The 25,317-nt window shown below is 40.9% G+C and overlaps 1 protein-coding gene across 2 annotated transcripts in view; it reads right to left on the minus strand.

Moving 5' to 3' along the window:
* The window catches only part of SPON1 (spondin 1), a 198,945-nt gene extending 179,094 nt beyond the window's left edge, over positions 1-19,851 (minus strand). Inside the window, exons 1-2 of one of the 2 annotated variants that reach the window (XM_034065554.1) lie at positions 19,563-19,851; positions 12,169-12,275 (exon numbers count right to left, since the gene is read on the minus strand). In XM_034065554.1, the coding sequence (XP_033921445.1) occupies positions 12,169-12,275; positions 19,563-19,785 (330 nt within the window). In that variant the 5' untranslated portion in view covers positions 19,786-19,851. The remainder of the gene's footprint in view (positions 1-12,168; positions 12,276-19,562) is intronic. The other variant, XM_005150611.4, reaches the window with a different exon arrangement.
* Positions 19,852-25,317: the final 5,466 nt, after the last annotated feature.

Raw genomic sequence — 25,317 nt, forward strand, 5'->3', positions numbered from 1 at the left:
ACAAGCAAGCCACCTCCAAGGAGAGACATTACCCACAAGTAACTTCTGTCCCCTTTCAATGATTGCTGGTGTGGAAACTTCCACCAGGGGTGATTCCCAGCAATAGGTCCTTCCACTAACAAAATTACTTGGGAGTTAAGAATCATTTCAGAAAACAAAACTGTATAACTATGCTGTCACATGGTGCATTATTTCTAGATATATCCTTGAATCTGTAGTGCTTCCTTAGTAAGTCAACCTCCTGACAGTTACTCCTATAAGTCAGAGGTTGTCCTGAGGCTATCTTCTATCTGCTATCTAGGATAGAAACATCTGTGCTATGGCTTGAGAAATAACCTGACTCAGAAGTGGTCTCTTGTGAGACCGTATCTATTTATGGCTGCTCTCTGGTGTCCCCCTGATAGAGCATACAGAAATTAGAGGCTGAGGAAAGGACCTGGCTCGGCCAATGTAGAACATAAATGCTCTTCATATATTTAGGAAGATCTCAGAACTAAAGGAGCAAGGGAGAGAGAGAGAACCTTTCTGGCTTAAATTGAAAGCCATATGTCCTGGCTTTTTCTGCTGATTGACAGTCTTGCACAGGTACCAGGGCAATTCAGTGAGAGAACAATTTAGCAGATGAGAAGTCATCCATAAAAGCATTACTCTTACAGCAGTGATGACCACCATCAGGAAATCCACACAGACTGAGATGCAGGGGCAGGCTGGGATTAGTGTGAGTGCTTAACAGAAAGGTCATAGGAGAACAGACAGGAGTGAAAAAAATTCCACTGGTGGGACTGCACAAAAGGACTGTACCTCAGGAGGCCCTTGTAAAATTACAGTTATTTAGCAGATGAGCACTAAAAACCTCTCTGGGAGGGCTTTACATTAGTAGAAGAAGATAACATTCAGGTGACTGTATCTACCATAGGCTGAGGTAGAGAGCAAACAATTATAAAAAAAAAATCAAGAATGTGGTGTGAAAGCAGGGGAAATTCTGATGACTGAACTTTGTGCATATGTCTGAAGAGATCTTTCTGTATAAGTACTTTCAGCTAGCAATATCCTTATAATCTCAGCCTTCACAAAGCAGGGGTGAACAAAGACACTTTAACACTGAAGCAGTCCAGCATCATGCTGGACAAAACAAGTTCCTGGTGTTCTGCAAGAGGAGGTGGGATAGGAAAACCATCATTATATGGCTTTTGGGTCTGGAATTCCTAGTCTCAACCAGGTTAGGGAAAGAAGACTTCTTAAAGCTACATCCTAGCCTTACCTTGCAGTTTTCAGATAAAACAGAACAAAGAAAATCAAGCATCCCACTCAGAAACATGTCTGCAAAGTCTCTTGAGTAAAGACTAGCATTAAAACAAAACATCTGATGTGTTTAGGATGAGAACGTGTATTTTTCAGTTGTATGAGTCTTTGCATGTGATTCTGAGGGCATCATTATGGATCTGCGTTCCTGGCTGCATGAAATGAAATGACCAAAAACATCTATGAAGGTACATTAGAATAAAGCAGTAAAAGGCAAGCATATTGAATGCACCACAATTAAAAGATACAACCACTTCCATGAACAGGTTCTGCATCACTCTCCTGTAGAATAAATACACTGTGATCAGATGACTAACGATCCTGGGTTATTAGGTCATGAGAAAGAGCTATCACAGCAAAGAGAATAATCAATTACAACTGTTCAGGACAGCAATGGGAGTTGAAACAGTATCCTTCTGCAAACACAGAGAGGTCCCTACCATCATTAGAAAGGGAGCAGTTGTTAAGGAAGACTGTCAGAGTGGACAGTATCTAGGTCTGAGAAGGGTACACATGCAGTCTAGAATAATGAAAGCTAAATATATTTGTCACTTTGGTAGGGCAAATTCCTTTCAGAATTTAAAAAGCAGCTCTCAAGACAACTGGCATAGGAAGCAGTTCATTTAGTCTGCTAGCAATTAATTCAGCCATGACTTGTGATGAGAACTTATCTCACTTGACTATGAAACACAGAGGAAGGATTTTTCCTACAACAATAATTCATTGTCGAGTCAGGCAGGTAAACTCCTGAATTTAAAAGGGCCATTCTGTTTCACTCTCTCTGAACACACTGGAGGGGAAGGAAAAAACCAACAAAAAAAAATTAAGTTATCTTCTTTATTTAATTGGGAGACTTTCTACTGCCGTTGTATGCTTTTCTCAAGTCCAGCAGACTGACAGCAGGATTTTTTTCAAGCATTAGAAAAGTCTGTATAACCTGGAGAAACTGTCAAGTTGAGCCTCAACCTTTACCATCACCTTCCTCCTTCCTCCCTCCCCTCACCCCCCCAGTCAGTTGAAGTGAAAAGAAAGCACATTATGAGAAAAGACTTTCAGACTTTCAGACATAATTCTGTGTCTGTAGTCTAGTCATTGCAGCCTGGTAGCTGGCAGTGCTCTTTTGGAGAGAAGTGTCAGAATAAGCATGGTCCCCAGAATAACCCTTCCTTTTAAAGCCCTGCGTCATTATAAGGATAGCATGATTGCCCAGATCCATAGCTATCGTAGTGAAGGTGACAAGTAGTGATAGCTGAAGAAGTCCAGATCAGTAGGAAATACCTGATAAGGGCTTTGTAACTTTATGTGAAGTGGAAGTGCAAAGAACAGATGCTTGCTCTAAGGTACTGTTCATTGGAACTGACACACTAAAGGTTTTCTGATGCTGCAGAATTGCAAATAACTATATCAGAGGTAATTCTTGGAGCATTAAAGAAGGATAATAGGAGCTAATGAGATAAGAGTGCTGATCTTTCTAACTAGAGACATAAAGAACCTAGAGCAATTGATGAGTGCCTTAGATGAAGTGGGTAAATAATGAGGAGACCAAAGGGGAAATCTAAGGAGGAAAGCCTGATGGCAACATTATGAATGAAGAAAGAAACACTGTACAGACATTTTAATGAACTTGGAGCTGATGTACATCTAGAGTTACACCCCATGACATGGTAACTGTAAAGCACCTGGCTGTTGCCAGAGGGTTAAGTGTCTTTTCTAAAATTTCACATGGCCCAGGTGAGTTGCCATGTGAAGAAAGACTATCTGAGACTGGAACAACGAGTTGGGTAGAATACCTGGGCTGTAGAAAAGGCATATTTGAAATACATTCTGTTACAGTCACTAAGATAGAGATGTCAAATAGTGCCCAGGGGAAGAACATACAGCTTCTACTCACTGACAAAAGAGAGTTAGTAGGATTTGCACACCTGGAACCAGACTGGCTCTGAATTAAATAACTGCAAGGGAAAAACTGCCCTCAACTCTGGAATTGAGACCTGACAGTGAACCTTGTAAAGTGTCAAATGATCCCAAGTCCCAAAAGGACAAGAAGGGAACTGCCAATGCTGATGTGTCTGAAGAGCTGACTGGCATCTCCATGGCAGAAAGGGACAGTGCTTCCAATGTCATTTCCACTCTTTTCTCACAGAGTGGAGCTGATGTGTCAGTGCCAAATTCTAGAAAACAATTCTCTAATGAGCCTCTTAGAACCAAAAAGACTTACAGTTTAGTGCTAATCCAAGGAAAGGAATAAAGTAGTAGATACTCTCTTTTAACACAGAGGGAAAGTTCTTCCTCAGACCTGGTCTTACCCTGCCTTGTTTCAGCTTGCATGCATTGACACCCATGCTCTTTGCAGCCACCGCGGAAAAGTTTGGGCCACATAAATCCCAGAGGGTTGTCACAAAAAGCCTCTTGGCTTTTTCTGTATTACATTATCAACCAGGAAACTACATTAAAACTCACAGTGGTGAGATCATAGAATAGTTAGGGTTGGAAAGCAACTTAAGATCATCTAGTTCCAACACCCCTGCCATGGGCAGGGACACCTTACACTAGACCATGTCACCCAAAGCTCTGTCCAGCCTGGCTTTGGATGCTGCCAGGGATGGAGCAATCACAACCAGCTACAACCTGTTCAGTCACAACTGGACAACCTGTTCCAGTGCCCTTATATCTAAGCTGAACGTCCCCTGTTTTAGCTTGAACCAATTACCCCTTGTCCTATCACTACAGTCCCTAATGAATAGTCCCTCCCCAGCATCCTTATAGGCCCCATTCAGGTAATGGAAGGCTGCTATGAGGTCTCCACGCAGCCTTCTATTCCCCAGGCTGAACAGTCCCAACTTTCTCAGCCTGTCCTCATATGGGAGGTGCTCCAGTCCCCTGATCATCCTCATGGACCTCCTCTGGACCTATTCCAACAGCTCCATGTCCTTCTTACACCGAGGACACCAGACTCCAAGCAGAGTCTCATGAGAGCAGAGTAGAGGGGTAGTACCACCTCCTTTGATCTGCCGGTCATGCTTCTTTTGATGCAGCCCAGGGTATGGTTGGCTGAGCTGTGAGTGCACACTAAAGCTGGCTCATGTTAAGCTTCCCATTGATCAACACCCCCAAGTCCTTCTCCTCAGGGCTGCTCTGAATCTCTTTTCTGGCCTAACCTGTAGCTGTGCCTGGGATTGCTACAACCCAGGTGAAGGACCTTGTACTCTACTTGCTTGAACTCCATGAGGTTGGTATTTTCCCACCTCTCAAGTGTGTCAAGGTCCCTCTGGATGGCATCCCTTCCTTCCAGCGAAACAACTGAGATCACAGAATCACAGAATCCCAAGGGTTGGAAGGGACCTCAAAAGATCGTCTAGTCCAACCCTCCTGCAAGAGCAGGGAAACCTAGAGTACATCACACAGGAACTTGTCCAGGCAGGCCTTGAATATCCCCAACGTAGGAGACTCCACAACCCCCCTGGTCAACCTGTTCCAGTACTCTGTCACTCTTATAGTAAAGTTCTTCCTGATGTTAACGTGGAACCTCCTATGCTCCAGTTTACACCCATTGCCCCTTGTCCTATCACTGGATATCACTGAAAAAAGCCTAGCTCCATCATCCTGACACCCACCCTTTACATATTTGTAAACACTGATGAGGTCACCCCTCAGTCTCCTCTCCTCCAAGCTAAAGAGACCCAGCTCCCTCAGCCTCTCCTCATAAGGGAGGTGTTCCACTCCCTTCATCATCTTTGTGGCTCTGCGCTGGACTCTTTCAAGCAATTCCATGTCCTTCTTGAACTGAGGGGCCCAGAACTGGACGCAATATTCCAGATGCGGCCTCACCAAGGCAGAGTAGAGGGGGAGGAGAACCTCTCTTGCCCTACTAACCACAGCCTTTCTAATGCACCCTAGGATGCCATTGACCTTCTTGGCCACAAGGGCACATTGCTGGCTCATGGTCATCCTCCTATCCACCAGGACCCCCAGGTCCCTTTCCCCTTCACTACTTTCCAGCAGGTCAGCCCCCAACCTGTACAACCCCTGGTACATGGGGTTGTTCTTCCCCAGATGCAAGACTCTACACTTGCCCTTGTTGAATTTCATCAAGAAATAAGCAAGATAAACAAGATAAGCAAGTTGTCAACAGGAGCAAGAGCCAAGACTGAGAAACTAAAGCCCACTTTCACTCAGTAGTGAAGTTATATTGCAAGCAAGTACAGTTTAATATTTATTTCCTCTTTGTAAATGTGTGTTACTTTGAAGACCTACTGTAGTAAAAATACATAAAAGAGCAGTATTTAGAAATTTGTTATGTTTTCTGATTCTGGCTGTGAGATGTTATTGTTTCAATAATTAATTCCAAAAGATATTGCAACTATGTATACAGTGAGTTGAGGGAATTCCCAAGGTGGAGCAAGCCAACATTTAGTATAAACAAACAGTGGGAAATGTTACAATGCAAGTGACCTTGCCTCATTCATCAGGTAAGCTCAAACCAAACCAAATAAATTTTTAAAGTAAGATCTGGGTTGCTTTTCCTACAGCCTCATCAGTAACAAATAATGACTATCACAGAGCTGTTGCTCTTCTACAAGTCCCTGGAACTCACCAGTCTGCTAAAATATTATCTTCTGCTGTATGAAGCAAGACATAGCTGTCTCCTGAGATAATTTTTAACCAAACTGTTGGCAACAAGTGGTTTAGATTTTGGTTCCTCCACTGTACCAGAGATTTAGGTATTTAATGTCATTCAAAGTGTTCACATTTTCCAAGCAATGCTAGACCACCCTGTGGCAGATACCTTTTATCTGCTTTTAAACTCTTTTAATCCCTGATATGGAAGTCAAGAGACTTGTAGAAAAATATGTGAAAGTTTACATCAAGAACAATCAATTCCACCCTGCAGAAAAGGTGAGAACTAGAGTTTGGTGTACTATTATGAAATTAATATTTTTTCTGTCTAGGATAGTATATGCAATGATTCTTACAGAAAGAAAATACAGAAATACTCTGGCCAATGCAAAAGACCTGGAGACTTAAATTCTACAGATTCAGATTTCATCTCTACTGTCTCAGTCTCCAAATCATATACCTGGCATATATTAATTCTTTCATATTTGATGTAATCCTGTAGTTATCCTTCTGGATCATTAATTTAATGACTGTGTGCAGATATTTCACATTGATTGATCCCCAGCTGATAGTAGAACTGATCGGTACTTCAGAAAGAGAATTTTCTTTTAGATGCCTGCATGCAACTGCATTCACCCCCCTTGTGGGCGGCACACAGCATCCATGCTTCTTTGAAACCAGCACATACTACTGTGTATTCTGTTCAAAAATTTAATGCAGGTATATAATGTTATGGCCATATAATTACTAGGCTTAAGGACACAAGGAAATAGTCTGAGTCCTTTCTCCCCATCATATGTCACTTGAGGACTGTGTTTCTACCCGCAATGTCTCAGCCCTCCTCCATGAAAACCCTGAAGAGTTTAAAATTTGAAAATGCAATTGGATAGAATATTGTTTTAATTCACTACTGTGAGGAAGCTTTACTAAGAAACCTAAAGTATGAGATTTCACTATGAACTGGAAATTCATTCCCACTCCCCGATTTGCAAACCATTAGTGATTGAACGTTTCACATCAGAGTAAAAATGCATGACTTTCATGTGCTTACAAGCTCTAAGAGAACAGACTCAGTTTCAGTGATAAAATGCTGAGAAAGGGAATGTAGAGAATGCAGGCAAGAGCAAAGCACTACAAAGTTCTGAACACTTGTTAAGCAAAACTACATCCTTGCATACATCTCAGAGTAAGCAGTTTACTAAATAGCCTGGTGCGCTTATATTGGGATGCAAGGTTAAAAAAAAAAATAAATAAACTCGACAAAATACAAGTTCTGTGCAACATCAAGATTACGTGAGTATAGCTTAATTTTAATATAAAAAGCTTAATAATTACAGTCATTAATTTTAAGAAAAGTATAAACAGGCTTTGCCTATAAACATGAGTACAAACATGTCGTGAGACATGGCTAAAAGCCTTTTAAGACTGCTTCTTTCAAAATGCAGTGCTATTGATTGCTTAAAAAGCTGTCAAATTCCTGTAAAATGCTGGAACACTGCAACTGAGGAGCTGCTTTTCTCAGAGCTTTTAAAAACACCTTTTAATCTAAAAGCTTTAGTAAGCACATCAGTCAGCTAAACAATTCAAAAGACTTGGTCACCAGTCAGCACGTCTTCAACAGCAAAGGAAACGAAACAAAGGTTGGGCTATTGTTTCAGGGTAAGCCCGAGAACTTAGAATAAAGGACCACTTTCCTCAGTTAGCTCACTACTACTCTAGCTTTCCTGAAATGTTTTCTTCTTCAGAACACACCCCTGTTTTTTTACAAATGCCATACTTTTAACGAAACCTTCATTCTTGCTACTGCAGTGTCTGCTTATGCTCTTGCGGTGGTTTTGCACTGGTGGGTCGTTAAATTCAGTGACCTAAACTAAGAATTTCTTAATTCAATTTAAAGCAAAATAAGTCAAAAGTACATCTCCAGAAATACTAATACGATAAATGCATTTAACACTGAACTGTCACAAAAATAGTGGACATAAGTATCTAACAAATGATTATGCAAAGCAATACAGATAAGGTTCTAATTTTGAGTGACTCAGTTTATCACTGTACATGAGAAAAGCAGGTCACATTTGCACACATTATTTCTCATTCATTTTCAAACGTACTGATGAAGTCCACAAATAACACCAATTTTTGGACAAACGGTGAGCACTTTGAAGGATAGGATTGTAGTTTAGAACTTTTTATAAAGTGAACAAAGCTCTGCACTTAGAACAAAATGCAGACAGAAAATGAGGTATCACAGGATAGGCAGCAACACATCCAGGAAATGGTTTAGGACTTTTATCACGGACCTCCTGGCCAATGCTGTGATGCTCCTGCAATAGAGGCATGTTTAGTACGTTTAGCGGATTCTGCATGGAGACAAGTGAAGAAATTATGATGCTCCCAAATATTATTTTATCTGAATTCTACATTATTCTATGCTGAGGATCCAGACTGACTATCATGTACAGTTCTGGGGGTTATAAATAAGACTGAACTCTCAGCTGCAGAAATGGCAAAATTAAAAAAAAAGAAAAAAAAAGACACCCTACAATGAAAATATGGAAATTTTAAAAAGAAAGAGGCAGAGTGTATGTGAAGTTGAAGAGAGAACAGGGGAAACTTCATAATAACTGTCTCAAAATATCAAACAAATTCTTAATTTAGGAAGAAAATATTAAGACAGCAATATAACCACTATTAATGAAGTTCCAGTTTAGACATTATTAAAAGCTCTATAAAGATATCCTTACATCTTCCATAAAATATAACACTGTGAAGTGCTTGAACAGGCCACATAAAGAGATGAAGTTTTTGGTGGTGCTGAACACCTCTTCAGAACAGGTTCAGAAAACGTCCACCAAGAGTTCTCTTGGAATATTTATTCTTCCTCGTAAAACAAGGCAGATAGACGAGATGAGGGTCAGAACTACATTGCTAGTATTCTGTGTTATTTACCGGACTCAATCTATTACACTGCATGCATATGATGATTAAAAAGGCCAGTTTAGGCACTATCCTATAGACAGTCAGTGATTAATTGTGGCCCTAGAGTATAATCTGCCCTCAAACAATTTGCAGACTGTTGCTAAACATTACAAAAGAGACAGATCAGCAATCTGCATGACAACAGTTGGCAGTGGCTTATGTAAAGAAGCCAACAGGACATGATAACCAAAGCTTTCAGGGTGCACACTGTGCCCGAGTTCTACAATTACTACTGGTGTAAGAGCCGTGTTATTATATCCCCAAACTCCTATGATTGAATTTGGCATCTTTAACTCCCCAACCATATTTAATTTAGCTATTTAACATACGTTTCCGCATTTGTGGGAGACAATATCAGTTGACTGTCTTAGAAACAAATTGTGTACTGGGTGTGCTACAAGGACAAAGAAGTGTCAAAGCATAAAATAAACAAACAGTAGTAAAATCAGATTTAAAAGCCTCAACTTTCACAGAGGAAAACAGATTTAGGATGGCAGAATCCAAACTACACTTCTCTAAGGATCTCTGCTCCATGGCAAGTATAAAGGTAACCAGAAGTGGTAAAAAAAAAAAAAACAACAAAACAAACCAAAACCACAAAAAACAAACAAACAAATAAACAAAAACCCGACCAGAAAACAAAAACCCGAAATACCTGTCTGTCCAAGAACTTTTTAAAAGCTGTGCTATTTATAAGACTGAGACCCTGCAGCTTAATGATTAATGAAGATTGACCGTTCCTGCTGACTTGCAGTGTCAGACAGGAGTAAATGAACCATGAGAAGGTTGTGAAAGGCAGAGCAAACCCTGCAGGGGCAAGTCATGGCAGCTGCTTACTGCAGGGTCATCCTTTGCAATGGGCTGCAGCACTCGACCTGCTGCAGCATGACCCCAACTGCTAAAAACAGTGTTATTCCAGAACAAGTCTACCCTGTCCACATCAGTCACTGAAACGTCAGCCCTTATTTAACACCTTGCTGCTCTAGCATGTGCCCCTCTCCAGCACTTTGAGGCACTACATTTGTTGATCAGTTTAAAACTATAGTTGTGCAAAAGAGAAGCCAGAGCCCCAACAGAATCTTGACCTGAGTGCAGAGCATGGATTCACGTTTTCTCCACAAAAAAACATTACAACACACACTTCATGACTTAAAAGTGATGCTCACAGGCTTGAAAATACAGTGGATTACAGTCTGTAAGGTATGGGGGAAAGTTTACGTTTTCTGTGGTCAACTTTCTTTCTATCCCGGCTATACTGTCTTGTTAACATGAATAAAGCACTCTGTTTCATGCAGTGCATTCACATGCTTCGTCTTGACTATCATTTGAAGAGTTTATGTGTCTCCTCATGGAGGCAGAGGTTTATGCCAGTAGTACCAGCAGTAGAATTTAGTTTCTTGCCACTATTAAGGAATTTTCACTGAGTTCTGTTCCACTGGGTAATTCATTGAATGTTTTCTCCATCTGAGCACAGGAAAAAAGTAACAGTGAGCGATGTGAAAGTTATTGCACACATAGGTTTTAATTCCTCTGCACAGCTGCTCAGGCACCATGAGGAGCTCCACAATATAATAAAAACAGTGCAAAACCTTGAACTAAGCATTTTTCCTTCTCTAGTTCCTAACCACAACACAAGAGACATCAGTATTCATCATTGTAAGCATTCATTGGATACACCAGTATGAATCTTAAATCTGCCTCGAGACTGGCAGACACTACTACCTGAGTGAACTTCAGTTAATTGTGCTGATGTGGGGTGAGCACAGCGAGAGCCTTTGAAAGTCTCATCCACCAATAAGAATAGATTTCAGATTGCAGGTCATAAAATAAAGCTAATTCAACAATCTTCCTTCCACTGAGACCCACTGGGCTGCTTTTTTTTTTTTAACCTATACAGATTTTCCATTTGCATCCCACTCTGCTCACTTTAAATTCCTCTGTACTTCAGCAAAGCTTAGTGAGTTTCTCACTGCACCGAGTTAGACATACACCTATCCATAAAGGCAAAAGTCAGGCCAAGTCTTTCCCATAACTCACAGCTAGAGAGATACTAACAACTATAATACAGAAATTAATGGTGGCAAGTTTCTTTTAAAATAGATAAAGCAATGCCATTTCCACCCCTTACCAGCAACTGATGCTTCAATGCTAGCTTGTGCTTTAAAAAAAAATAAAAAAAACAACAACCCACAAAACTAAAAATATTTCACCCAAATACTTATCAGGAAATTTAATTTAATATCAGGGATGATGGAGTTACTCCAATATCAAATAAGTTCGCACTTACTCTAGATTTTCTTACAAAAAGCATAAAGTTCTCTAGGCAAACTAAGGGCAAATACATGTAGAGTTTGCATATTGTATTTGCTGTATACAATAACCAGAAGATGCTTCAAGGAAATGCTGCTAGGATTAAGTTGGTTTCTGCCTCCTTGTAGATCACCAAAATTAGAATTTTTGAGTATTTCCCTTAAATATATAGAACTTATTCTTTGAGGTAAGTATAATTTTCTATAAACTGTTATTATTATCAATGTTATTACCCATCCTGTAAGTTATAGTCAGTATCGTTCAACATTTTTCCTAAGTTTGGAAAGTCAAATAGTAAACAAAACTTCATCTTAGAATCAACAAACAACAAACGTACATCATTTTTACCTACTTTCAGAAATATGAACTGTATTCTCAATTTCCTGAATTCCTTTCATACAATGTGATCCTGAATTAGCTGGAAACACTATTATGTGAATCATCACTGAATTCTGATCATTTTAATAAGGATAAACAACATTTCATCCCACTGAATGTGTTCGTTAAGTAAAATACTACAGAGCATCAATAAAACAGCAGAATCTAATTTATGACTGATAAAGTAGTAATTATAGCTGCGGCAAGCACTTCTCAGAGTCATAATCTATATCTAAATGGACAAAAATATCTGGGCAAAGAAATACAAAAAAAGCAAAATGTGAACAAATAAATTTTTATATTCAGTTTGGATAACAAATGCAGGTGTCCTACCCTCTAGTTCAAGCTTATTTTTAACTAAGAATGTGTGAAGGAAATCTGAAGTCAAGGCACAAAAGTCTTGACCTCTTTAAGAGGCTGCATGGAATATAAAATATGCCATGTTGTTCTCAGGTCAACTTCCACAAATATTTGTGCTTACATAACATTGTCTGCACCCTGCTGTGTGTACAACATCACCCTTTGAGCCAAGCATGCAGTAAGGAAGACTCCTACAGGTGCAGGTCAGCAAAGTTCTCTCACCTGAAAACTTCCTGCATGGTCATCTTCTTTGTCGCCTTCTTTTCCTTCTTTAAGGGCGATCAGTGTGAATCCTCGAAAGTAAGCAGGAGTGGCAGCAGAAAGTGTCACTGAGATACAATGAACAGAAAAACAATGAAAACATAATATTAACCGAGAAATCAAAACTTGCATATAATTTCAGAGTTCAACTTTAGTGTGTTTTAAGTTGGTATTCACCATACCTAGAGCACTATCAACATGGAGCAGAGCCAACCAGAATATAAAAATGTTGAGTCTAAGTTTCCACATAAACCAGAGAAGACTGGCATGATGTGAAATACCTCAGTGTTTGTGGATTTGCTTGGGTATTTTTCCCCTCAAAGCAGATTGCTAATCTGCTCAGATCTACACAAGGATGTCATGGTTTAAACACAGCTAGTTTAAACCTCCTCCTTAGCCTTCCCCAGGCAGGATGGAGAATCAAAAGAATGTAAAACCTGCAGGTTGAGATGGGAACAGTTTAATAACTAAAGTACAATATACTACTACTACTAACAAGGGAAATAAAAAGGGAAAATAATATAAAACTAAAAGGGAAAAAGAAAATAAATAAACCCAGCCACTGACCAATACCCAGCCCAACCCCAGCAGTGATCTCCCCTTACAGGTGACTCTCCCCAGTTTATATATTGGGCATCACATGCTGTGGTATGGAATACCCCTTTAGCTAGTTTGGGTCAGGTGTCCTGTCTCTGCTCCCTGCCAGCTTCTTGTGCCCCTCCTCATTGCTAGAACATGAGAGACTAAGCAGTACTTGATCAGGGTAAGTGTTACTGAGCAACAACTAAAACATTGGTGTGTTATCAGCAGCATTGTTCTCAAACTGAAGCTGAAACTCAAGCACTGTGCCAGCTACTAGGGAGGAAATTAACTCTATCCAAGCTGAAAGCAGGACAGAAGGTCACTGTGGTGGTGGTGGTTTGGGAGTGGGGACACACATGTTCCAGGGATCTCTTTTTGTTTTCCCCCCCTTGTGTGTTGTTCAGTTTCAGTTTGTGTTTTCTTTTAATGCAAGGGAACATCTGAACATTTGGCTTCAGCTTTTGTCTTGCTCTGAGCCCAGACAAGGATATAGGCATCTCAGCACATTTCAGCACTTCAGGAGGAAGTTTTTTTAGCTGTAAAGCAAGATGATCACATTGTCTGCTCCAGCTCAGCACTCCAGCTGGTGGAGATGGTCACTCTAGAACTGCCCTTCCTCTTCCTTAACCTCAGGGCAGAGGATGACACAGAGTACAACTCATAGCTGAAGCTGATCTCTGAAGATTGCATTGGCAGCTCTGGTTGCCCAAAGAATGCTACACATCGGCAATCCTCCTCTCTTTATATACCAGTCCTGCCCAGGAGGGTGCCACTAGAGCCACCAGCAGAGAACAAGTAACATAATGCTGACTAATTTGATTTTGCTACACTCACGACCAGGATCACATCCCTCCTTTTCTGCTAGAGCAAGATACATTTGTATGGTTTTGCCGTTTGCCATCATCAGTACCTAGGCACCACCAGCAATAGTCAAGTGACACCAGCTGCAATTCTTTATAACACTATCAGAAAGATGGAACAAGGCAGAGCTTTGAGGCAGGACTTTTGGGGGAGTTTTAAAATTACTGAACCCTTTTCAACATCTTTTAGGAATCCTTTTCTGAAACACAGATAAATGTTAGGGAAAAGGATTTTTTTGAACTAAGACAGACAGAAAAACGGACTACTGATGCTTTTAAGTAGCTTTTACTTTAAGCATAATGCAGGCAGTGCTGCTTGTAATGCACTATTGTCACACTCTCAAACCCTGACTGGCACAATAAAAACTGAAGACCACCCAGAGCTTTCATACAACTACCAGTGCTGCTTCATAAGAGAGTATTCACAGAAGCCTCCTCCTCACACAAATAGGCCATGAGGGGTTGAATCACCTCCCCAAAACTACAGATTGTTATTGAGAGATGGATTTCAAAATACACACAGAGTTATTTGGAATATATGGAGAGCTCTTTGGTCCAGAAATACAGTTGTGGAAAAATATAAAATCAGATTTGAAGATTTATAGCATTATGCAGCTGTATTTGGGTCTAAAAAACATGCATAAATTCCTTACTGTATGTGAAAAAGGGGGTTTTTGAACAGAGACAAAAGGTTAAAAATTTAAATCAAAGTCCCCTGTTTAGACCTGTACACCTGCAAGCACCTGTACAAACCTAGAGTAGCAATCAGCATAACAGCAAGTCCACCAGCTCTCAGAATTTTCAGCACACTTTTCATCCCATGGAACCTTATAACAAGGTTAAAGCTCATAGACTGGGGGAGAAAAACTTTCACATTGTGTATACAGGGACTAAGCATTAGCAAAATAGTATTAAGATTTCTTATTATATTTCAAAGTATTGCTCCAAGTAATTAATCCATTATCTGCTCAATAATTAGTATTATTTATCCAATTTCACACATTTTAGCAGCTCTATCTGAATGCAAATCCACAGCCAGCCCCTCAGTTATAGTAACTGACAGCAGCACACTGCTCAACTCAACAAGCACAAATGCATCACATTTGCTTGAACACCAATTCTTAGAAACTAATTGCCATAAAGGTATTTTGCATTAAACAATTTTTTCCATGTATTACACATAATTCAAAACTCTGAATCACTGTGAGTAAAAGGTTACACCAGAAACACTTAATTATGCAAACAGAATCCAGCTGTGAATTGACTCAACAGTTTTCATCATTTTCCTCACAAATTTACAGATCAAACCAACCAGCTTTCAAATTTCTAAACAAACGCCTTCCTATAAACTAGAGGACATCTGAAATGCTACAAAAACATCAGGAAAGAAAAAAGAAAAAAGAAGACAGGAAGGTCATTCCAAAGCCTGACTCATAGTTTTTGCATGCCTAAGGTTAGCAATACTCATGCTGTGGTTGCACAGTCATTTAAACCCAGAATAAATCACTTCTTCCCCCACCACAAATGATCCTGCCCTTCCCTGTGGTGCACTGCTCCTCCAGCAACCGCATCCAGGCGGCTCTGCTGTCTGCCCGACCAGCCTAAAGAGAGAACAAACCATTGGAGTCTTGAGCCGGGTCCAACCCCTGAGCAGCCACTGCTGCCGAGGAACAGGACACCCAGAGACTGGCAAGGAGCAGAGCCGAGCTCCTGGCAAGGAGCAGAGCTCTGACTGCAGGAGCAGAGCTGACCCAAGTGAGATGTTGGAGTGACCTGTCGAGGATTTTAGTGTCTGTGCAACCTCAACTCAAGGATATCAACATGAACACGTGCTTTGGTGGCCCCTGAATTAGACCAGAGCAGATGTTAACAAACACCCAAGTTGAAAAGATTTCTGTCAGTTCTCTGAACTACCCTGTGTGCTCAGACTGAGGCACTCCTAAATACACAGCCTTGTTATGGTGGTGGTTCTGTAGGCACTGGCTCTGAACTGATTGTTTCAGCCAGGAGGAGGCTTATATTGCACAGTCAGCAGTGGGAAGCTGTCAAGCTACATCTGGTTTCCACAAGAGAGAGCAGCTCCTCCTCCCTAGGAGTTGAGAGTTCTTCCTGAGCTAAACTCTGTCCTTTAACAGACCAGCTGAGCACTGCTCACACTGTACTCACATTAGCTGACATCCATTGAACAATATGAACTTACTGTAAAGATCAGTTACATATCAGTGCAAGTTCCAAAATTAAAGATTATGCTTTAAGGGGAAGATTACACATTAACAATTATTTTTGTCTGTTTCCACTCCCTCCAGCAAATCTCTGATTACAAGTTGCATTTTGGCAGACACCTTCAACACACTCCTTCCCCAGTCTCCCCAGCTAAAGGTGGGGTGATCAAAGCAATTTTCCCTTTGGTTTCAGGCATGAAATTTGACTTTCTACAATCTACACAACAGCACATCCTGCACTGTATGTCACACAAGTACCAACAAATACACTTTTAATATCTGCTTTTAACTATAACCTGTGAAACTTGAGAATCACTAAAATATTTACAGGATGACTATTTATATGCAAAGTATAGAAAAGAGGGTTTGCATCTTGGGGGGAAGAGAGATGGAAAGAAAAGGTTCAACATTTCTTAGAAGTTCCCAAACCAGTGCAATGGAGCGTACAAGATTAAATAAGCTTTTCCTTGAAAACTGAGGTGAACAAACCTACAAGTGGAAATTCCATTAAAAAAAATAAGCAACATCCATATATAAGGTATATCTAAGGACTACACTTGTCAAATCTTTGTTTTCTTCATCAGAATAATATGTTAATTTTATGGCAGAAACCATGTCCACTGTATGTTAGCACATGAAATGGACACACTGCTGCCTTTTTTTAGAAGCAATTTCATTTCTATTTTTAAGAGGATCAAATTTTTCTCATTTTTCATGGAAAGCTCACACAATCATTAATCTAACTCTACAGAACAATAAAGCTATGACCGAGTACTTTCAAAGATCATTACCCCATGACACCATCTAAACCTAAGGCTCACTTGTGTCCTTTGAATGCAACAGGAACTTTGACCTTCTGTGAAGCAAGAGCAGCTACATCAGGGTCTAAGTTAACCAGCAGGTAGGAGAGAACCTCCACCCGAGGATGATATGCCCACAAACCTGGTACTACAGGAGGATTTGCCCACCACATGCATTTGGCTTCCAGATGCACAAGGGGAGATGCAACATACTGCAGCCTGAAAGACCAGGCAGATGAAGGTCCCTTGCAGACTACAGCATCAGAAGTTCCAAATAAGATGTCAGAAATCAGTCATGTCACCAACCCTGTGGGACACCACAAAGCCCATAGCCACTGTTGCTTTGTTAGGCATAAGGGAGAAAAGGAAGATATCTCCTCAGCCCTGCAGGTGCCTTATTTTGAATTGTCTCAGACAGGAGAATGTGTTTTTATTTATTGCCGCCAATGGGTGCACACCAGAGGCACATACTCATTCAGATAGGTTATTCAGTGCTCAGGGCCATTTTCTTCTATCACAGTTCCAGAGAGGTGGAAAAACAAGGTTTCCATACACACAGATCCACCTGAGATTTCCCTTTAGGACAAATAGATCCTGCTTGATCTAAAGGCAAGTAGCTACCGGAAAGCCATAGGAATTTCCCCAAAGACAAATGGCAGTTGTGAACTGTGATCATCTGACTCCCCACGGCAAGAGTGCTTCGTGCAGTGTTCCCTCCAGTCACTGTAGCTTGAGGGTCTCACACAAGTGTCTCATCAAACAATGATCAAGAGAGTCACGAACATAAATGGATGTCTCTATACCATCAACTTGGTGGAGCACAGCATTTCTTCATACAGTTAAATCCTGTGTTCTTCACCTGGCATACACACTAGCTTATTCCAGGATCCTGCTAGGGAATGTGCCAAGGATCCAGATTGCATTAAATCAAGCGGGGGCCATAGAAACAGGCACATTTGGCTCCAACACAACAGCGGTTGGGCAAAACTTCCTCAGTGTTGTACATCTAGTAATTTATAGATAAAAACCCCACAAACCTCCAGCCTTATATTTTTTTATTATTTTTTATCATTAGTTGGATTTTCTAGCTTTTGTATGAGACAGTAATAGAGTTGCAGTTGTACTGCACAAATTCCTTTGGGAATGAGCTCTGAAACTTCCTCTAATGCTGTTCAGTTTAACTGTTGCCGTAGATAACGTGTATGTTACAGTAACATTTACTTCTTCCCACCATTCAGGTAGTGTTGCTGAAGGTCTGCCTAAGATAATCTTAATGTGCCCTCTGAGTACTTCAATCCTACATACTAAAATCTTGGGCACATATTTGGTCTACATTTTTACTTTTTACTATTACCTGTAATTTTCTCACTGCCAAGAAGCTACAATATACTAATACAATCTTATTAATTGAGTTCCTAATGCCAAGACCTAGTACCTTTACAAAATTAGTTCCGCTAATTCATCCGGGGGTTTCCTTCCCCCTACGGCTCCACACAATAGAAACCTCTTCTGTAGATGACTGAAAAAATTCAACAATGCTTTTACAGAAGTAAACTCCAAAACTTTTTAAGAACATTCACATTTGTCACTATCAAAGAAAATGACACTTATCTTTATCCTTCTTAGATGTATCAAGCAGACATGCAAGATGACATCTTTCGGACCCAAGTCTTAACACCTGCAACAGTCAATCAATTTGTGGGAAATTGGCATTTCCTCACACCACATTAAAATAAAACAATTCCTAAGGGAGGGAAAAAATAAAAAATAAAAATTAAAGTCACGCAAAGTTACAACCTGATCCTCAAAACAGTTAATCACTGCTGCAGATGTATTTTTCAGCCTTTAAGAGAACATGGTGTCTATGCTATGTGCACACTTTTTCCTGCCTGTCTATGCTAAGGTTCCTATGTTCATGCAGTGGTAAAACATTGATCTTTACACTGAATCTAAGGAAGGTAAGGAGAATACTTAGAAGAAAATCTCAAAATTTGCTTTCCGAAAAGTACATATTGCCCATAAAGTACATCAGCTCTGGTACCTAAAAATGACCACATTCTTTTCAAAGTGCTTTTAAAAGACAAAGTTAACTACGTGCTCCAAGGTTTGTTTCTAAAGGTATTATAAGGTGAGACAGGACAAGTGACCAAAAACTGCCTTTGACTATTAACTAGGAAAACACACTGAAATGTACCCTGGAAGATAATTTCGAGGATTGTATGTGAACTGTTCAGCAAAGAGCCGCTGCCTTCATTTCTTATTTGCAGTGGTCATTAGCACCATCCCTGCCTCTTTCCTGTTTGAACCATCTGTTCATTCCCCGGAAAAAAAAAAAAAAAAAAAAAAAATGGACGGGGTGGGATAAACATAAGTGGAAAATGTGGGCAGTTGGCAGCGTGCTGCATCACTGTTTGCCCATATGCTAACTCATTATATTAACATTCCTATTTCAGAGCAAGAACAACTAGCTCCGAGTTTCCTTCCTGCTGGATGTCAAAGCTTCCCCTATTCACTGTGTTACATTTAAAGGGATAGGAAGAAATCTTAGAGAAGTAGGTAAACGGGGGAAGAGTGTAGTTTGTATCATATCAACTTGTGATCTTGTGCTAGCACTGAGCCGGTACAGAGAATTCATAAAAGAAAGGAAATTCCTCTTAATACTGAGTTAACAGCTGGGAGTAAAGTGATACCGTGAAATCCAACTCCCTCACTTGTCATGAAAGCATCCCCAATAAAGTAATGCGTGGGAGTATATTACCCTGTCTTAACCCACACAGTCACACATGCACGCTAAAAGGGATACAGAGATGACAGTCAGAGACACGTTATAGTTTGAGCCCCTTGTCCTGACCACTGTCGTTCACAGGAGATGTAGAGGATGGTCAACTTACCCCGGTAACTGTTCCCAGGCTTGTAAAATTCTGGGTCGCCCTCCACCCTGAGGCTAAATTCATTGTACCCTTCCCTCCTGGTGCCTTGGGCTCGCAGGATACGACTGCAATATCCCTCTGATTTCGCGGCTTTCTCCAAGGTTTCGTCAGAAAAGCCCTTCGCCACCAAGGGGAAAGTCAACGCCAGAAGCCGCAGGGCGAGAGGCTGCAGATGCACTCCCATCCTCGGCGCTCCGCACAACTTTTGACCGGCGGGGCGGCGGCGGCGGCGCCCGCGATGGGGGCGGCCGGGACCGGCACCGCGGGCAGCACGGGCGGGACGGGCTCGGGCAGCCCCAGCCGGCAGCGGCCCCCAGCGTGAAGCTGCCGGGTCGGAGGGACCGGCTGGGCGGCTGCAGGGGAGAGGGAGGGGAAAAGCAGGGAGGGGGCAGAGAGGGAGGGGAGAGGGAGTGGAGGAGGAGGTACGTGTGATCTTGCCCAGAGCCCGAAGTGAAGTGCTGGTTTGTCTCAGAGCGTGTGATTAGCAGCTCGGCAGTGTTTATTTAGCCTAGCTGAATTCACTGGGCTCGGCGGAGGAGCGGAGCAGGGGACGCTGCTGTCGCCCAGACATCCAGAGGGAGAAAGGCTGTCACTCGGGCTGAGCCCTCAGACCTGACATTAATCACCCACATTCGTGCCACAATCTATAGTTACTGCAGGGATAACAAGCCCTGAAGAATTTCCTAACATCCTTCCACTCCCCCATCTCTCTCCAAAACCAGCAGACATGATAAACATTATCAGCTAAATCAGTGCAGATAGACCAAGACAACTGATTGCTCTCTGTGCGTTCGACAAACAAGGACCATCGACTGCAGCTTCTCGGGGGTAAGCATCTCAGTGCCACAGAGAGAGATGCAGAGAGATGGATGAGCCAGAAACATGAGATTTTTTTTTCCTACTCCAACCTACAAGCATGTACACCAACGGTGCAGGCTGTGTAAGTGTACCCCGTGTGTAGATGTACCTGTGTTTATGTAAGTGTGCCTGCAAGCACACCATCTACACACACCAGCTGAGAACAAAGTTCCCCTCAATGAACATGGGAGATATCGAAAAAACCCAGACAGATGCAAACAGGGTTAAATAAGAGGGAGCAGGTCTCATTGTTTTGCCTTAATACAAGGCATGCTGACACACAATGACTTATTTAAAGCCACAAAAGGAGTTTATGGCAGCGGAAAACACATCAACCTAAATAGCCTGGGATCTTCAATTCCGAGGTGCCACTCTTCTCTCCCTTTCTCCACTGCTTTATAAGTGGAAGAGAAAGTTGGAAAGGTATGTCCTCCATCAGGACCTGGATACTTTCAGGATGCCAGGTGTACAAGAGGGCAGAAAACTCTTTTTAGCCTCCGTCTCTGGGAATATCATAGGAATATCATACCATAGAATGGAAAGGACCTTAAGATCGTCTAGTTCCAAGCCCCTGCCATGGGCCAGGACACCTCACCACCTAGACCATGTCGCCTGAGGCTCTATCCAACCTCACCTTGAACACTGTAGCAGACTGATAAATGCAATGCATTTAAGCCTAACTTCCTTGGAAATATGGGAAATAGGAAGCAGCTTCAAAACATCTTGGTGCTCACTAAGGCATTTGTTAGTATCAGGTTTGCAAGATTTTGGGTTCCAAACATCCCTTTGGAAGTTGTTTAGCAAGAGCCTAGTGCTTTGTGTCAAATAAAGGTGTTCTTCCAGGTCTCTGTTAGGACACTGAACATTTTACTTTCTGGAAGGATAGTCACCAAGAGCTTCACTACTGTAATCTTGTCTGTAAACATGTAACATATAAACAAAAATATAAAGAATATAAACCAGTAGACCCTCAAAACATATGTTTAGTAATAACAAAGTTAAAACCTATTCTCATCCACCTGTTATTGTATATTTAGTTGCACACTTCTGAAAACCATGTTCATTTAGGTAATTAAGTGACTAGAGTTCAGCCATGTCATTGACTCTTGGGTATCATTTGACTTCTATGTCAATTCATTTTATGAGAACAAGGTGCACCTTATCCAGGTTCCTCAGTCAAATTTATCAGTGAAGAAAAGCAAACCAATGCACAACTGAAAATGACAGCTATAACTATACTGGTGTAAGATGTCCGTGATTCATTCTCCATATTTGACTTCTCATTTCTTTTGCTGAGATTGATTGAAAAGCAATTACCTGACTGAAGTGTTCACGCTGCGTACCGCACACGGCCCTGGACAATCCACCTTTGTTCCAAGCCAGAGTTCTGGCTCCAACTCAATGTTCCTCTGAGCATTTTGTTTCTAGTTTGTTTCACAGTTTTCAGGGTTTTATATGGTACAAAACTTATTAAAAGTTAACTAATTCATCAACTTCTATTGACTGTTTAAATTTAAAATAGATTCTATATCTTTTACTTTTTTATCCCTGAATTGGCCTGGCCTGTTTCTTCTAGTTTCTTTTTTGTTAAAAACAAAGGTGCTGGAAAGTTTCCTAGAAAGGTATAATACAGTGTGTCTTGTTAAAATTGAATGCTTCAACTTAGCAACTGATACAGATAAATTAACTTGCGCTGCCTACAACCGTGAAATAAGTAATTTGTCGCAGAGCCGGTTTAGAAGCTGGGCAATGTCATTAAGCATTGGCATCCTCAGGGTTTTCTATTTGTTCTACTAATTAGTGTGTGCTTGCCTGAAGCATCCAGCATGATGTATCAGTCAAAGACACATGCAAAGTGATGAATCCAACCATCCATGGCAAATTTAACAGTGCAAGCTTCGTATCTTAGAGACTGCAGTGCTGCTTTTCTTTGTGTACTTTCTGGGATGAATCAAGTTGCTGTCCATGACTATTAGACATAATAACCATTACGGGGTAATATTGCATATGATGAAGCTGTGATGATTGGAGGACACTCTCTCCCCTCCCCCCACAAAGTGGGCTTTCTTAACAAACAAAAGCACTTCACAAGATCTGCAGTCTGTCTTACTTTTGTGTCCCTAATAAAGAGCTCATTTTTAACTGCCATTTTAGAAAACTGCACTAACTAGTGCAGAATATCCCTACATTGACTGGAAGATATCATAGGTGGCATTTTAAAAGTTCTCTTTCCTTCTTCTTCTAGGATTTCAAATAGCTATCTGAAGTCGTGGGAATTACCTATGAGGTGATATGTGCAATGCAATGCTTGGCTATGAAGCACCCAATTTTAAGGCCCCAGTCTTGAAAGTAAACCAGGGCCTCAGGCTAATGTCTAAAATGATTACAAGATTATCTGACCCTTAGAAGAGTAAGTTCACTGAGTAGACACCCACAAACCCAGCCAATAAGAAATAAAAGGTGACAGGTGCCCTAGATCTCACAGCCATCAAGTGCTTCATAACTTTACTGGGCTGTAGAAGTCACTTCCCAAACCCACAAGCTAGAAGCTTAAGCCCAGCTTTAATATATAAATATAGTAATAATAAGAGGGGAATTCATCTCTTTCAAAAGATGACTGGCAAGAGTGACGTTTATGCTTTGACACAAGAGCTGGAGATTAAGTTACCATTTAGGATGTCGGAGAGACATAGGTTTCAATTCCTTACTTTGCTTGCAAGTTCTTATATTCTCATCTCTCACTTCTTAGCTTGTAATTGTGAAGCTCTAAGTCTTCTCGAGGCACCATCAGTCTCTCATGGAAATGTGAGACCTCTAAAATTGAGCTAAAGCTCTAATGAACAGCATGTTTTCTGGAGACTGAGAGGAGCTTTCTCTTCCTCAGAAAGCAATAAATGCACTGGGATCAAGAGCTGTTCAGGCTTTGGGTGATCACCTAATGTCAGAAGTTTGCAGTAAGGGCATTCTGAATACTACTACCAAATTAAGAGACATAGGTTGTAGGAAGTCCCCAAAAAGTTCATTCCCTAAATATTTAGTTGCTCATCCCTGCCAAGACAGAGGACACTGCAGTTCAGGCAAAGTAAGAGTGCATGAGATGACTGACAAATAACACTTTAAAACATTCTACAATAAATCTTTGGTGACTGGCAGGGTAAGCAGGGAATTTGAGGATTGCATTTTCAAATATGCCTATCCCATTTTTAGACCTTTATGTCATACTATAGCTCTAGCTATTAATCTAATTTGTATCTCTATTTCCTTTCTCACTCTCCCAGTAGTCACAGTCCATTTTCTTAAACAAGACAGAAACTTCTATTGATTTAAATGGAATAATACCACCACTGCCTCTACAATTCCCCTCTATCTACAGTAGGAGCAAGTCTTTTCTAATGCAGATTGGTCCATGCTGTCTTTGAAGCCTGTAGAGTAAAAAGATTTGGAGACAGCCTTTAAGGTCCCTTCCAACCCAAGGATTCTATGATATTTGTTGTCCTATTAGACAAAATAAAGAGCTTGGGAGACACTTAAGATGATCTATTATGGCTCTGTAGCACTGTTCTCAGCTTCCTTTCTCATAAGAATAGAAGTAGTGAGAAGTCATGACAGTAAATGTTTGCAGAGGTCTGTTCACCATTTAATACTACTGTCAGTCAATGTAATACATCTCCAATATTAAACTTCCCAGTAGCTCAGTTACATTTGCCTGATCATTCATGCATATCTTAAGCATATTTTTACAGTGACAATACAGAAAAGTTTTCACTGCTAATACTCATTTCATTTCTAATTTTATAGAAATATTTGGTTCTTGACAGGATGAGAATAGTATCGTGCATTTACTAGAGAAATACTGCAATGCTGAAACAGAAGGAGAGAGAGAAGCCCTGTTAAGGCTCCTTTTGTGCTTAACTGGGGCAAAAACTGAATGAAGCTGAAAAACCATGGGACAAGACATATACTTAAGAGAGCACAGAGGTTGCAAAAGATCTAGAAAAGTCTTGCCAGCTCTCTGGGTACCACAGGCAGAGCAGGAATTAAAGTAAAGCTGTTCTTGAATGGATCTTTCAAGTTGAGATGTTGATAGAAACTCATCTTCCACCCTCAGTCTATTTTGGGGAGGAGGTTTGCTGAGGAAAGACCCAAGCTTCTTGGAACATTTAAACTCAGGATCCCTTCCAATACCAGAGAGTAAACATGTTCTTAAAATATCTCTCCCTTTATCCCACACAGTGACTCAAAAGCTATCGTGGGAATGCCTGAAAACTCCAGAGCGGGTTAAATAGAACCAGCTTCTCCAAGCCCAGCATGAGGCTTTTTACCCCTAAGGAAAATACACTGACATAAACCTGGAGTACCAGCAATTTCTAGGTCTCATCTCATCCAACTATGCCTAATTGTCTCCCCCACCAGTTGCTGCCTTTAGGAACACCACAGTTCCCATGGTAGGGTGGAGGGGACGTGCTCCTTGCTGCTCCTCTCTAGCGCTTGTGCCACCCCTTCTGCTGCACCTTTTCCAGGTGCCCACCACAATGTTCATAGGCGCCTAGGCCATAAGCTTTTAGCACAGAATAAAAGTTTAGCTCTAAAGCAAAACAAAACAAAAAAACCCTAAATAAAAACAAATCAATCTATGCTCTTTCCAAACTAAGCCACATAACACATCTCCAAGGGTTTCTGTTAATTTACAACACTAATCCCAACCCAAAAGAAATCAGCATCTTGGCAATTTGTTCAATACACTGATTTCATATGTTTTCTGGTTCTCTTGAATCAGCCTTGACCTCAGTCCCTCTAACTTGACTGAATCTGGTTAAAATATTAATGAACACTAATCAAATTGAATTCTGCTATTCAG

This window comes from Melopsittacus undulatus, chromosome 8, assembly GCF_012275295.1.
Source record: "Melopsittacus undulatus isolate bMelUnd1 chromosome 8, bMelUnd1.mat.Z, whole genome shotgun sequence".
Classification (NCBI taxonomy): Eukaryota; Metazoa; Chordata; class Aves; order Psittaciformes; family Psittaculidae; genus Melopsittacus; species Melopsittacus undulatus.